Genomic DNA, 15,411 nt, shown 5'->3' on the forward strand with positions numbered 1-15,411 from the left:
GAAAGGTAACCGGGTGGTCTCAGGCCCTCCTGAGAAGTCTTGGGATGTCCTCTTATCTCTTCTGACCACTTAGAGCCCTGCTAATGCTTGGTAGATGATTCATGGGAGGGTAGGGAGATGCTGAGGCCCATTATCAGTGTCACTGCAAAGGAGGGCGCCACTTTCCGTACCCAGGATCATCTGAAAACACTGAGCGGGATGAATGGTAGAAGACAAAGATACATAAAAACAGTAAAATGTTTATTTTCTTAGAAAAAAAAAGTGGGGAAGAGGGATTCAAAGTGATTGTGATCATACTTCCATTAGCATCTGAGCAAAGCCAATGTTGCAAGCTTAATCCTTGGTTAAGATACTTATTAAATGAAACAACCTGCTGCTCGCTCCTGGGTCACTTCCAGGAGTCATGTCATAACATGCTTTTAATCGATAATAGCTTCTCTACTTCTTCGTAGCAGAGAAACAAGCCTTGCCATAGCCACCATCCCATCTCCAAAGCTCAACATTGCTAGTGAGAAACAAGGCTCAGTCCATCCGGACTGCTCGGGAGAGATGGGGAGGAAGCAGAGAGGGAGGGAGACGCTTGTCTTAGAAGCGGAGCCATCTTAGAACAGAAGTTTGATATCTGAGTTCACAACTACCTCACCTTATAGAAAATAGGTTGGAGAGCATCTGTAAAACCAACAGTATCTTTAAGGTGAAACTGCAGAAGTTTGCTGCATACCTGGACACAAGAGAAGTGAAAAGTTGCAACGAGTTTTAACTAGCAGCAACAAAGAAAGTTCGATAACAGTTTTTTGTTTGTTTTTAGCAAGATTCCTTTGCAAGTTCGTTAAGAAACACTGTAATTTAATGGGGCATACGATATGGAACGATCTTCTTTTGTTATAGTGCTGTTCGCTGAAGAGAACCGACTTTTGCAAAGATTTCAACTGGGGAGGTATAACCTATTTACACAGTAGCAGTTCCTGGTTTGAGTGGTAGAATTGGCGCTATGTGACATCCTCTTCTTCGGAACAGTAATCTCGACCCTTAGGGAAAGAAAAAAACAACATGTAAATCAGAGCGGAGCCTGAAACAGTTATTTGTAATCAATTTGCTCTCAGTATTTGTCTCTGTGAGAAAGAATCCAGGATTTATCAGTGACTACGTCATAAATACCTGTTGGCTGATCGCAGAAACTATGTGAACCTTATGGAGTCTCTGGGGGGTGCAAACAGTTAACATGCTGGGCTGCAAACTGAAAGGGTACAAGTTCAAGTCCACCCAGAGATGCCTTGGAAGAAAGGCATGGTGATCTACTTCCAAAAAATCGGCCACTGGAAACCTTATGGAGCACAGCTCTACTCTGATACACATGAAACACACATGAATCATAATCAACTTGAAAGACACTGTTGTAGAATATGTACCTCAAGGCATGGGAGTTTTACTATGCCTCAATTATGTCCTTTGTGTTGGTAAGAACGCACACTATAGTGGGCATACATAAGACTTAACCATTCACCAAGAAATTACCAAAAGGATATTTATTCAGGAACCCAATTTCTTATCAAGAAAATGCAAAAACAAATCACTCTCAGCCTGGGCAGGGGCTGCACACATACTATAGGCTATATTCTTATGCCTGGAACTTCAACAATTTGACAAAGGGAGATGGTATAATCCAGGGAAGTCATAGTTTTAAATCTGCTCTAAATTAAACCACAGGGATTAAGAAAATAAACACACAAGGATTCATTGAATATGTGTAACATAGCTAGGTTTACACTTGGTATGTGATGGATGCACAAGAAAGAAAAAGATGCTTTTGATTCATTTCTAACAAAACAGGTTACCTGAAGGCTTAAGGACTACATACAATCATTCATTTTGACCTATTTCTTCCTCTCTCCACTAGGGTTGTATATATTCCATGTAGGAATGGCTAGGATTAGGATTTAGACTCCACATCCGACCTAACTGGGTTGTCAGTCACATACAAATGTATGTGACAGTTGCATGTGACTGAACTACACAAACATACATGTAATCAGTCACATACAACACAGGACTCAAAGTTCCTGCCCTGCCTGCACCACGGCACTGTTGTGAGGCTCTAGTGAGACAATGTCATAGATGAGGGCTTGTAAAAGTCAAGGATTATTACTATTTGCACCCTTCCAAGTTTTTTTTTTTTTTTAAATAATATTTTATTGTGTTTAAGGTGAAAGTTTACACAGCAAATGATGTTCCCATTTAACAATTTCTATACAAATTATTAAGTCATATCGGTTACATCTTTCACAATGTGTCACCATTCTCATTCACCCCATTCTGGTTGTACCATTTCTAGTCCTCTAGTTTCTCTGCTCTCTTACTTTCTTAACTTCGCTTTAAAGTAAGTTTTGACCATTTAGTTTCATATAGATGATTTTTTAAAAAAGGAGCTCATTACTCATGGGTGATATTCTTTATAAGCCAATCTATTATTTAGCTAAAAGGTAACTTCAAGGGATATTTCTGGTTCAAGGTTTAAAGAGTATCTCAGGGTGACAACCTCGGGGAGTCTTCTAGTCTCAACTGGTCTAGTAAGTCTGGCCTTTTTAAGAGTTTAAGTTCTGTTCCACATTTTTCTCCTGTTCTATCAGGGTCCATCTATTGTGGCCCTGATCAGAACAGTCGTAAGTGGTAGTCAGGCACGATCTAGTTGTTCTAGTTTCAGGGTAGAAGAGGCCATGGTTCATGTAGACTACAGTCCTGTGGACTAGTTTCTTCTCTGAGTCTTTGGTGTCCTTCTTTCTCTTTTGTTCCAGATACGTAGAGGCCAACAGGCGTATCTTAGATGGCTGCTCACAAGCTTTTAAGATCCCAGACACTGCTTACCACATTGGAATGTTGAACATACACTTTATGAATTATACTGTGCAAATGAACTGAGTTGTCTATGAGACTATGGTCCTAAGCCTTCAACCTAGAAAACAAATCTTGCGAGGTATTTGGTTATATCTAAGAAGTATCCATAACTATGGCGCATATGTGGGTTTATTATATATATGAATATACATGCACACACATACGTATTTGTATGTACACAGACCTATAGATACATCTGTCTATGCACACATATGTACCCACACAGACATACCCATATACACATATGCTCATATACACATTTGTGTAGTATAACCACACACATTTTTTTTTAATGCACACTACATGTTCAGTTTTGGGGGGACTATTCCTTTTAAAAAACAACTTAAATAGAACTTATTCCTAAATCATACTAATACTTAAAGAAAATAATTTTTCATATAACTATTTCTCAAATGAATTATATTGTCTTTGTCACACTACCTTGGAAATAATTCACATTTTCTAATATTCAAGCATCATCATAATGAATTATGTACCACGTGGCTGGGTGCTAATCCTAGCTCTGCTACTTAGTAGCTGTGGCATCTTGAGCGAATTACCTCTTTGTGTCTCAGTTTTCTCATCTGTAAAGTGGAGATAGAGATAACAATAGTACCTACTTCACAGGGTTGCTGTGAAGATTAAATGAGATACTATTAGTAAAGCAATTAAAAAGTATCTGGGTGATGTATAAGGAGCCCTGGTGGAGCAATGGTTAAAGCACTTGGCTGCTAACCAAAAGGTCAGCTCTTCGAACCCACCAGCCGCTCCATGGGAGAAAGATGTGACAGTCTGATTCTGTAAAGATTACAGCCTTGGAAACCCTATGGGGCAGTTCTACTCTGTCCTATGGGGTCACTATGAGTCGGAATTGATTCCATGGCAGTGAGTTTGGGTGCCATATGTGTGTATGTTCCATAAATTAAAAAATGCTTTAATACAATGAAGTCTTCGGGGCCTGCAAAAGTGTGGGAGCTTGCCCGCTTCCATAGATTGCTTGTTCTTTTTGAATGTGATTCACTAACTGGCGTGCTGTGGTTCCCTCCACCATCAGACTGCCAACTCTCACCTCTCGCAGAGTGCCCAAGCTCAGTCATCTCAGGCGTCTTTTACATGCTGCATAAAGCCTCTCCTTGGCTGAGAAAATGTGTAACCAATCTTCCTGGGCAGAGGAGTGATCTCAGCAGTCATCCCCCTTGGCAGTCTCTCTGTGACGCTGGCCCTAGCCTTGGCTCAGACCACTCAGGAGGCCCAGGGTGGAGAACCAGAAAGGAGGAGAACCTCATGGTCTCTGATGGTTGGGAGTTTATTCTCAAATGGGGATCAGGACACATACAAACATATGAACGTGAATACAAATGATGCTTTCCACATAGTCTCAACCCATGCAGTTCAGAGAGAGGACTAGCAAGTGGGCGCTGGGCATTCAGCTGGAGCACAAAGGTGGGGCTTAGTGGAGTGTTTGTAGATGTTTTGTCAGAAAAGGAAAGAGGACCTTCTAAGTGAAGGTATGGCACGTACGCTGTTGAATGATATTGGGTGAGTTACTGGGCTTTGGTTTCCTGGGGATAACTATGGTTTTTGTTTCTTAGGGTTAAATGGGAAAAATACGGTGTGTGGCACATAGTCAATAAATGTTAGCTGCTGCTATCATTACTGTTACTACTATCATTCTAATAGTTGTTATTATAAACCCTGTGCTTGTTTAGTCCCCTGTCAGGAGAATGGGGGCCTTCGCTTGTGGCTGCCAGGTGGTGAGGACCATCGTCATAGGCTGTGATCTGACAGGTATCAGGGAGCTCCTTCCTCCCACCTCAGCCTTATTCTCCAGACTCCAGAATCCCACGTGCATGAATAAAGCTTCTGTGGCAGAAACTGAAATCCCTTCACTTCTTAGGTCTAAGTGAGTCCTTAAATCAAAGGCACTGCAAGCCACTGTGGGGTTCAGAGGGCACCTCATTCATAAGGCAGAACATGGAAGCAATATACACAGACACATCACTCACACACATATGAACAGTTCTACTCATTGATGAAGCAGTGTCTCCGACTCTGTAAATGGCCTACAGGGTTATGTAGCCAAAGGGGCGTTTCAGACCTTCCAAGTTGTCTGCTACCATCAGAATGCCCCCTTTTGAGGAACGAGTATATAGAAACCCTTTCTGTAAATGGAAGACTGAGCAACTTTCATTTCCCAAGCATTTGCTCCTCTGAAATGATTATGATTGCCATGAGAAGGAGGTAGGGGCTTCACGGATATGATGTCATTTACTATCCACACCAATCCTGCAAGGTAGGAGTGGCCCTGTGACTTGTGAGGAAACCTTAAAGAAGCTGGGGAAGGCCCAAGACCAAGGGCTGGTCCATGTCTTTTTTGTTATATTTGCAATGACTTGATAACTTAATTCAAATTCAAATCAGGTTCACTTTTGTTATTATCATTCTTGTCAGCAGCTCCGAGAACCAAATATTTTAGTAACAGAAAATTTGGAAATCAAAAACACATTGACAGTAAGAGCTACCATATGGCCTTTGGGTATAGTTTTAAGAAAGGGGAGCCTGAGGAAGCCCTGCTGTTGAAGGGGCTCCATCTCAGCATCACATGGGGCTTCACGTTCTCACTGGCCCCCTGAGCAAGATAGTGAGATCCCTTTTGTAACATGACTTCATGTCTCTGTTAAATTTTTAAAGAACAGTGCTAAAAAGAGAAGCTTAAAACCTTCAGCTGTCAGAAGGCAGGAAGTGGGAGTGAGCCCAGTTTGGGAAATACACAGCAATTCTCTTAGCTGAAGCATGCCCCTTCCCCTTAAAGGGACCACAAAATGGAAGTCTTTGTAAAGATGCTTTACACAGTTAGAATCAGGGACTGTTAGACACAATCTCACCCTTGTGCAAAGGACACACTGAATGCTACAGAGAGCAAGATCCCCATGAGGCCTCAGCAAGCTGGAAGAATGGAAACTCCCAAGGATACAGACAAGGAAGGGTTGTTTGAAAGAACCACAGGGGCATTCTGGTATAGACTCTAAAAGCTTCTACGGAGCTTAAAAACAAGAACAAAAAACGAAACTTGTTGCTGTCTTGCCGTTAAGTCAATTCTGACGCACACTGACCCTATAGGACAGACTGGAACTGCCCCACAGGGTTCCCAATGAGTGGCTGGTGGATTCGAACTGCCAACCTTTTGGCTAGCAGCCCAACTCTTAACTACTACACCACCAGGGCAAGGAGCTTTACCTCCTCAAATTTCTCTGACCAAGCCCTGGCCCTGTGTTTGGGCTACCATGTTGTCTGTATTAGCTTTCCTGGAAATCTAAAGATGTTTTTTTTAACTACAGTTCTATAGGGTGAGAATTTTTTGTTTATCTAAGTGCCTAGGCCATGAATTAGAGAGAAGATTAAGGAGTATAAAAAGAAAGGACATTATTCTAACTTTAAATATTACTAGTTCACAGGGAAAGAGCTCAAGGAGTGACTTCAAAATAAACTGTCCCTCCAGTGTACCTAGTCTTTTTTCTCCTACAGTTAAAATAGGCAAATAGTCTGGGAGTGGCTACTCAGTGGCATGATTTTATCTTTAGTACATGTCTTTAGTACATTTCTGTGTGCATTCAGTCTAATGCGTGTGCTTTAAGCATATAATGATCAATCGTGAACTGAGTTTATTTTCCCATTAGAGTAGGCTAGATGGAAATTACTGAGAGGAAGCACTGAGTCTCAGTTTCCCCATCTGTAAAATGGGGTGGTTATAACTTGGAAGGTTGTGGGAATTATAATACAAAGTGTTTAGCAAACCTGGGCACATGGTATGTGCTCCATAAATTATAGCTCTTATGATTATATTGAAAATTGAGACCCATAGATCCAAGAGTTAATAAACCATCCAGGTCAGAAACTGGGTCCATATCTGGTTCCAACCCCCCCAAAACCAAACCCATTGCCATCAAGTTGATTCCGACTCACAGTGACCCTACAGGACACAGAAGAACTGCCCCATAGGGTTTCCAAGGAGTGGCTGGTGGATTTGAACTGCCGATCTTTTGGTCAGCAGCCATAGCTCTTAACCACTGCGCCAGTAATCCTCAAAAAGGCAGGCACATCCACCTCAGGGCCTGGGTGATTGTTCTTCCTCCTTGCTAGACAGCTTCCCACCCCATATCCATCCATTCATTACTTCTCACCTAGATCTCCACTCAAAGGTCACCTCAACAGAAAAGTCCTCCCTGAATCCACCAAAACCAAAAACCAACTCATTGCCCCGGAGTGGATTCTGACTCATAGTGACCCTTTAAGTAGAACTGCCCCATAGGGTTTCCAAGGCTGTAAAGCTTTACAGAAGCAGAATGCCACATCTTTCTCCCTCAGAGTGGCTGGTAGGATCAAACAGCTAACCTTTCAGTTAGCAGCTAAGTGCTTAACCACTGTGCTACCAGGGCTCCTCCTTCTCTGGACACTCTGTAAGATAGTACTTTATTCCCTGCTTCATTTTTCTTTACTTATCACCTGACATTATTAATATACTAATTTATTTCTTGACTGACTATCTTCCCCCTTGAATGGAAGCTCTGAGTGAGCAGAAACTTTGGTCTATTTACTGCCGCATCCCTAGGGCTTAAAGCAATGCCTGAAACATGCAGAACAGCTAAAAAATATCTACAAAATTCTGAAATTTTGGAGCTGGAAGGGGACCTACCTAGAGATTTTCCTACCTTATCTTCCATCTAACATAGGGGAGGCCTCCATTTACCACATTCTGGACAGGGAGCTTTCTGTTCTGCTCAAAATGTCAGATACTTTTCCAAGCAGCCCATGAAACTGTTAATCATCTGAGCCCAAATCCTGCCTCTCTGTAACTCCCACAGAAAGGCTTAGTCTTGATTTTGTGAGCCGGAGGTAAGTCTTTCCCAAACGACAGTATCCCTGTTCCATTACTCGTGAATAACATGGTTTCCATATAAGTCTTCCTCCTTTGGATGTATGTCAGTTTTTCCATTTTGTTTTTTTTAAATGGACCCATCAAAAAAGTAAAAAGAAAACAACAACAACCCTCACCAGCACTGAATAAGACATCCTAGAAATACAGCCTCAGATATGTAAGAATTAAATATCTGACAAAGGAAGTCACCAGATTCCAAGAGAATCAATAAATAGAACATAAAATAGAACTTCTGTCAAAGCCCTGGGAAGGGGAATAACTCTTTTAGCCTTGAAGGAACAACAACAGCAAAATCACAAATAAAACTAAAAAGATGAACACATTTGATTATGTAAAAATGAGGCTTTGGGTCTCAAATTAAATAAAAAAATAAAGCAAAATAAAAAGGCAACTCTCACAGTGGAAAACATACCTGTGGCATAAATGTCCAAATGATTAAAGTCATACGAGAAGCTCATACAAATAAAAAAAAATTAGTAGCAAGGGGATCCTAATAAGAGGAAAAGAGCATAAACTAAAAACTCAGTCAGAACAAAATAAAACCAGTAAACACGCAAATGGAAAAATGATGTGCTTCAGTAATCAAAAATGCAAATTAAAACAATGAGATCTTGTTTAACAATGGTGACACCCAATTCTTGAGAGTGTACCACAAAATGGAACCCTCTTACGTTGCTGACAGCAGTGGAAAATTGTATGGCTTCTTGGAAAAGCAATTTGGTGATACGTATTACAAGTCACAAAAATGTTCATACCCTTCATTATAGCAATCAGTATCAAAGATAAAACCCCAAATGTATGTATTTTAAAAATACATACATTGGTTACCTGGGGCTTAGCATGGGGGTGTGAGCTGACTGTAAGCGGACATGAGGGATCTTATTGGGGTGATGGAAATGTTCTCAGACAAGTGTGGTGATGGCTGCATGAATTGGTAAGTTTATTAAAATCACCGGATTGAATACTTAAAATGAGTAAATTATATGGCATGGCAATTATCTTCCAGAAAGTTGTTAAAAATATATGTACAAATATTTTCATTAGGCATAAAAAAAGAAATCAATCTAATATCTCAAAGAGAAAATGGTTACCTCAGCTATGGTTTATCCACTCTCTACTACCAAACAAACAGCAGGACTAGTCACCCGTTGTGTCTCACACTGTCAGGTCCTCCTTGTCCAATGCTGTGCCTTCACACGTACTGTTCTCTTTCTTTGTCTCTGTTCCCCAGCCTTCTCTACTTGGCCTTTTAGTCGTTAGGATCTGGTTCCAGTATCATATCTTCTAGTGACATTTCCCCCACTTGCTCTGTGGAGAATCATTCTCTTCCCCTCTCAGGGTTCCCTCCATCATACCATGTATTACAGAGATTTTAACCTAAGTGTTTGCCTCTCTCAGTCGAGTGAGCAGGAAATGTCTCTTATTCATCTTTGTCTTTTTGATAGCAAACAGAATCCTTGCGTAGCCACATCACAATGGTCATGGATACCCCTGTGTTGGGAGGAAGGCAGCACTGGGGGGAGGGAGGCTGTTTAATGGTGTTATATGAGAAGTGTCCTGGTATTTTAGTAATCGAGGCAAGCTGTAAGCATTTTACAGATCATGCTGGAAGAAGCAGCTGTCTTTAACAATACAACTGAAAAAGAATACGTTTTGAGCAAAAGTATAAGCAGAGATTGGGGCAGAGGCCTGGTTACAAGAACAGTCTGGAACTCAGGAAAGGGGCGAACTGCAACAAGGCGGTAAAGAAGCTGACGTTAGAATCCCACGGTCCATTATTCATCGTTTTTATTTATATAAATAAATCCTGTGTAAACTACATATGGAGTTATGTCTAGTTCTTCCAAAGTGCCCAGTCAGGCATCTTAAACGCAGTCATTTGTTGTTGTCATCAGAAAGCTCCGAGTTAAAAACCCCGACTCTGCTATGGAGTCAGGTAAGGGAATATTCCAGTCAAGATTTTCATGTTTGGAGTAAACAAACATGATGTTTTATAAGGAAGGCTTATTACAGAAGTTTGCTTTAATGAAGTTTATTTCTGTCTAGGAGTGTTAGCTGTTCCACTTGTTGAAAAGGAGGCTCTTGTTGTTTGCTGACTGGCTGAATGACAGACTGAAGAACTGACCCTCCTCTCCTTTAGCTCTCTGGAGGATACTGGGAACCTCTGTGAGTTTCTGGTCTGTGTATTTTTTGGTTCTCCTATCTCTTGTTTGTTTTCACTGGCTAATTTTAAGAAGTGGAGTGCCAGACCTTTCTTCCTCATCTGTCTTAGTCTGGAAGTGCCACTGAAACCTGTCCACCACAGGTGACTCTGCTGGTATTTGAAATACTGGTGGCATAGGTTCCAGCATCACAGCAACATGCAAGCCACCACAGTATGACAAACTGACAGACGGGTGGTAGAGAAGAATACTGAATATACCATGGCCTGCCAGAAGAATGAACAAATCAGTCTTAGAAGAAGTACAGCCAGAATGCCTTTTAGAAGGGAGGATGGCAAGATTTTAACTAGCTTACTTTGGACATGTCATCAGGAAAGACCAATCACTAGAAAAGGACATCGAGTTGAAGGTCAGAGAAATTGAGGGAAACCTTCAATGAGATGGATTGATACAACAGCCAAAACAATGGACTCAAACATACCAACGATCATGAAGATGACACAGGACCCAGGCAACATTTTATTCTGTTACACGTAAGGTTGCAGTGAGTCTGAGCCAACTGGACAGCAACTAACAACATTACATCTTTTGTCTGTTTGCTTTACACGACCACTCTTCCTCCTCTCCCTTCCTAAGTGTGTGCTTCCTGAATCTCACTTTACTGAGTCACTGCTATTCCTCCTCAACACTTCTACTCTGCACTGTGGGATTTATAGGCTTTCTGGGTGACGAACAGCATCTTGATTCATGAAGCACCATCGCCCCAAGAGTATTTTGGTGCAGAAATTTAATGGACCATCTTCTGTCTCTTCTTCCCACCTCTGACCTTTTCTCCCAACCCTTTTCCTTCATGTATCACCATTCAGAGGTAAATCCAAGTTTCTAGGAGAATCAGGCCTCGGAAGCTCTGTCCTCGAACCAGGAATACAGGTGCAGGATAACCATATGCCACAGCTTGAGCATCTGTGAAGGACTGGTTAGACTACAGAACAATGGATTAGAAGGGGGCTGGAAAGGGGTGTAAAAGTCAAATGAGCAACATTCCCAGTGGCTGCTGGGTTAAGCGTCCTCCAGCAGGGCTGTGGGGCTGGCAAGTGTCAGAGCCTCTTCCATCTATGAGCTTCTCTGCAGCATTTTCATTTATAGTTCAACAACAATTTATAACAACAATTTTGAGGAAATGCTGAAGAAAAGCAAAAATAATTAGCTGTGGTGCTCCAGTCTCCTCCCCCGGCTTACTTCATTAGAAAAATCAATCGAGGCATTAATGGCAGTCCCCGTCTCTAATGAGCTTTATTCTAATTAGACTCACACGTTATTAGTTCAGTTGGAAAAAGGTCTCCTTTGTAATGAGAGGTGGGAGGGTGACAGCCTCTGACTGTTTCTTTGACCATATATAGGAATGATTACCATGATACTAACAGCAGTGACAACAATCAGTATATCAGCCTTTTTATTTCCAAGAGAGAATAAGTATTAACTAAACAGCTTTAAAACCCCCATGAAGTGTTTATTATACCCTAATCCCCATTCTACCAACCAAAAGGAGGATATTTTAGAAACTTGAAGGCAGATATATCTGAGGCTTTATCCAGTGGTGGCACTTTGATGACTTTAATGATGCTTCTTTTCCACAAGGAGGCAAGTGAGAGTGAGGACAAAGAAAGACAGCTTTTGGTCAAGGCCTGGGATGGACATGCTCTCCAGGCCAGACTGAACTGATGGCCTAGACCAAGGGTCAGCAAACTTTTTCTGTGAAGGGCCAGGCAGTAAATATTTTAGGCTGTGGGCCATATGGTCTCTGTCACAATTACTCAATTCTGCTGTTTTAAGCATGAAAGCAGCCACAGATGAAAGTAAAGGAATGGAAAAGGAAATTCAGGAAACAATTTCATCTACATTAGCATCTAAAAGAATAAAATACCAAGAAATAAATTTAACCAGGAAACTTAAAACTTGTACACTGAAAACTATAAAACACTACTGAAGTAAATGGAAGGACATTCCGTGTTCATGGGTTGGAAGACTTAAGATGTCAATACTACCCAAAGCAAACTATAGATTCAATGTAATCCCTATCAAAATTCCAGCAGCCTTCTTTGTAGAAATGGAAAAGCCAATCATCAAATTTATGTGGAATGACAAGGGGCCCAAATAGCCAAAGCAATCTTGAAAAAAGAACAAAGTAGGCGGATTCGCAATCCTGATTTCAAGCTACAGTAATCGAAACAGCCTAGTACTGGACAGACATATAGACCGACGACATAGAATTTAGAGCCCAGAAATAAATACATACATCTATGGCCAACTGATTTTTGACAAGGGTGCTAAGTCCATTCAATAGGGAAAGAAGAATGTCTTTAATAAATGGTGCTGCGACAACTGGATTCTCACATGTGAAAGAAGGAAGCTGGACCCATTCCACACACCATATACGAAAATTAATTCAAGGACTTACATGTAAAATCTAAAAATTGATCGTTCTTAGGAGAAAACATACGGGTAATGCTTTGGGACCTAACTTTTAACAATAGATTCTTAGATATGACACCAAAAGCACCAGCAACAAAAGACAAAGTAGATAAATTGGGTTACATCAACATTAAAAACTTTTGGGCATCAAAGGCCTTTATCGACAAAGTGAAGAGATAAGCTGCAGATTGGGAGAAAATTTTGGGGAACCATATATCTGGTTTTTTTTTAGTTTTTTATGTATCTAGAAAAGGGTTTGATATCCACAGTATATAAACCAAACCAAACCCACTGCTGTCCAGTCGATTATGACTCATAGCAACTCTATAGGGCAGAGTAGAACTGCCCCATAAGGTTCCCAAGGAACGGCTGGTGAATTTGAACTGCCGATCTTTTGGCTAGCAGCCAAGCTCTTAACCACTGCACCATGAGGGCTCCAAAGTATATAAAGAACTCCTAAAACTGAACAATGAAAAGACAATTAAAAAAAAAAAAAAAAGAGCAAAGAACATGAACAGACATTTCACCAAAGAAGATACACAAATGACCAACAAGCACATGAAAGACGCTCAAAATCATTAGTCATTAGGGAGATGCAAATCAAAGTTACAGTGAGATAATACTTTATACCTACTAGAATGGCTATGATCAAAAAACTGGAAAATAACAAGTGTTGGCGAGGATGTGGAGAAACTGGAACCCTCATCCATTGCTCATGGGAATGCAAAATGGTACCACCACTGTGGAAAAGTTTGTTGGTTTCTCAAAAACTTAAACATAGAATTACCATATGACCCAGCAATCCCAATCCTAGGTATACATTCAAAGGAAATGGAAGCAAGAATGCAAACAGAAACTTCTACACCAATGTTCTTTGCAGCACTATTCACAACAGCCAAAAGGTGGAAGCAACCTAAATGTCCATCATCAGATGAATGGATAAGCAAAATGTGGTATATACATAAAACAGGATACCACTACTATGCAGCCGTAAAGAGAAATGAAGTTCTGATGCATGCCACGACATGGATGAACCACGGAAACACACTGAGTGAAGTCAGTCACAAAGAGACAAACATTGTATAATCCCATTTACATGAAAAAGGCAAATATATAGAAATCAAAGTTTATTGGTGCTTATCAGGGGTGGGAGGGAGGAAGACGGGGGAATCACTCTTTAGGGGGCAGTAAGTTTCTGTTATTTAGTGGACTTTGGAAAAGGATAGTGGCTATGGTTGTATACCATGGTTAATGTGACCAATGTCACTGAACTGCACATGGAAAAATTATTGAATTGGCAAATGTTTTGATATTTAAATATCATATATAGGTATATTTACATAATTTTATTTATTTTGTTGAGAATATATGCAGCAAAATATACACCAATTCAATAGTTTCTACACGTACAATTCAGTGACACTGATTATATTCTTTGAGTTGTTCAACCACTCTCACTCTCCTTTTCTGAGTTATTCCTCTCCATTAACATAAACTCAGGGCTCCCTAAGGTTCCTATCTAATCTATTGAGTTGCCAATTTGATCCCATACAGATAGTTCTTAAAAGAGTACAGTGTTCAAGGCAGATATGCTTTACTAGTTAAGCTAAACTACTGTTTGGTTTTAAGAAGGCTCCAGGGGATATTTTTGGTTTAAGGTATAAAGATTATCTCAGAGTAACAGTTTCAGGGGTTCATCCAGCCTCATGGTTCCGGAAAGTCTGGAATCCATGAGAATTCAACATTCTCTTCTACATTTCCCTCCTTTTGTTGTTATATATATTTTTACCAAGATACCGAAAGGAAAAAAAAAAAAGGATGAATGTAGTTGTGTTCTAATAAAACTTTATTTATGGACACTGAAATCCGAATTTCATATGTTACAAATATTCTTTTTTTGATTTTTTTTTTCAACTATTTAAAAATGTACAAACCGTTCTTAGTTAATGAGCTATATAAAAACAGGCGGTGGGCTGGATTTAGCCTTGGCGGTAGTTTGCTCAACCCTGGCCTAGAAAAATAGGATTATCATCAGTTGATTTGTAGGCTAACACTGTTCAAGGGTTCTGCTCTTTTCCTAGGAACTCAAACAGCAGAGAAAATTTTCACCTTGGAGCCAGAATTTTACTCCAAAATGTTATTTTATAAAATTGTTAGTATTTTACAAACAGGAAGGCCATCAGCAAAAATTAAAATAAAAAATTCACCTTAGAATCTCATCTCCATAATAAATCACAGGAACTCTGAAGTTTTATTGGCATCTCTGCCCAAATGTGTACCAGTTTTTATAAAGTTTCAATTCTGTGACAGATACAATTTTGCGTTTTACTTTTTTTCCTTTGGCTTTAGAGTCCCCGAACGGTGCAAGGTACTCAGCAGCTAACTGAAAAGTTGGAGGTTTGAGTCCACCCAGAAGCGCCTCAGAAGAAAGTGTGGAGATCTACTTCCGAAAAACCAGTCATTGAAAACTCTGTGGAGCACAGTTCTACTCTGACACACACGGAGCCTATGTGGGTTGAAATCGACTCAGTGACAAAAGGTTTTTTTCTTTTTTCTTTTGCTTAACATTATCTTAAGGATCCCTAGTGGTGCAACGGTTAAAGTGCTTGGCTGCCAACCAAAAGGGTGGTGGTTCGGATCCACCAGCTGCTCTTCGGGAGAAAGATACGGCAGTCAGCTTCCATAAGGGTACAGCTTTGGAAACCCTATGGAGCAGTTCTACTCTGTCCTATGGGGTTGCTATGTGTCAGAATTGACTTGACAGCAATGGGTTAACATTATCTTATAAAATTTTTCCCTGTTGGTGACTGATTCCTTGTAATGACAAAAAGGTGCACTGTAAATTTTTGTAGAATTCTTTGTGGGAGATTTCCAGGCAATTTGACAGAAGTCTTAATTAGTGTATTCTCAGTGTAAGGGTTAAGATTCAAATACTACCACTCTTGCTCC

At 40.4% G+C, this 15,411-nt stretch overlaps 1 protein-coding gene across 1 annotated transcript in view; it reads right to left on the reverse strand.

Moving 5' to 3' along the window:
- Positions 1-227: 227 nt before the first annotated feature.
- The window catches only part of C25H1orf21 (chromosome 25 C1orf21 homolog), a 295,363-nt gene continuing 280,179 nt past the window's right edge, over positions 228-15,411 (reverse strand). The window contains exon 6 of the mRNA XM_003410845.4: positions 228-1,028. Coding sequence (XP_003410893.1) covers positions 990-1,028 — 39 coding nt within the window. The 3' untranslated portion in view covers positions 228-989. The remainder of the gene's footprint in view (positions 1,029-15,411) is intronic.

Source organism: Loxodonta africana, chromosome 25 (genome assembly GCF_030014295.1).
Source record: "Loxodonta africana isolate mLoxAfr1 chromosome 25, mLoxAfr1.hap2, whole genome shotgun sequence".
Taxonomy (NCBI): Eukaryota; Metazoa; Chordata; class Mammalia; order Proboscidea; family Elephantidae; genus Loxodonta; species Loxodonta africana.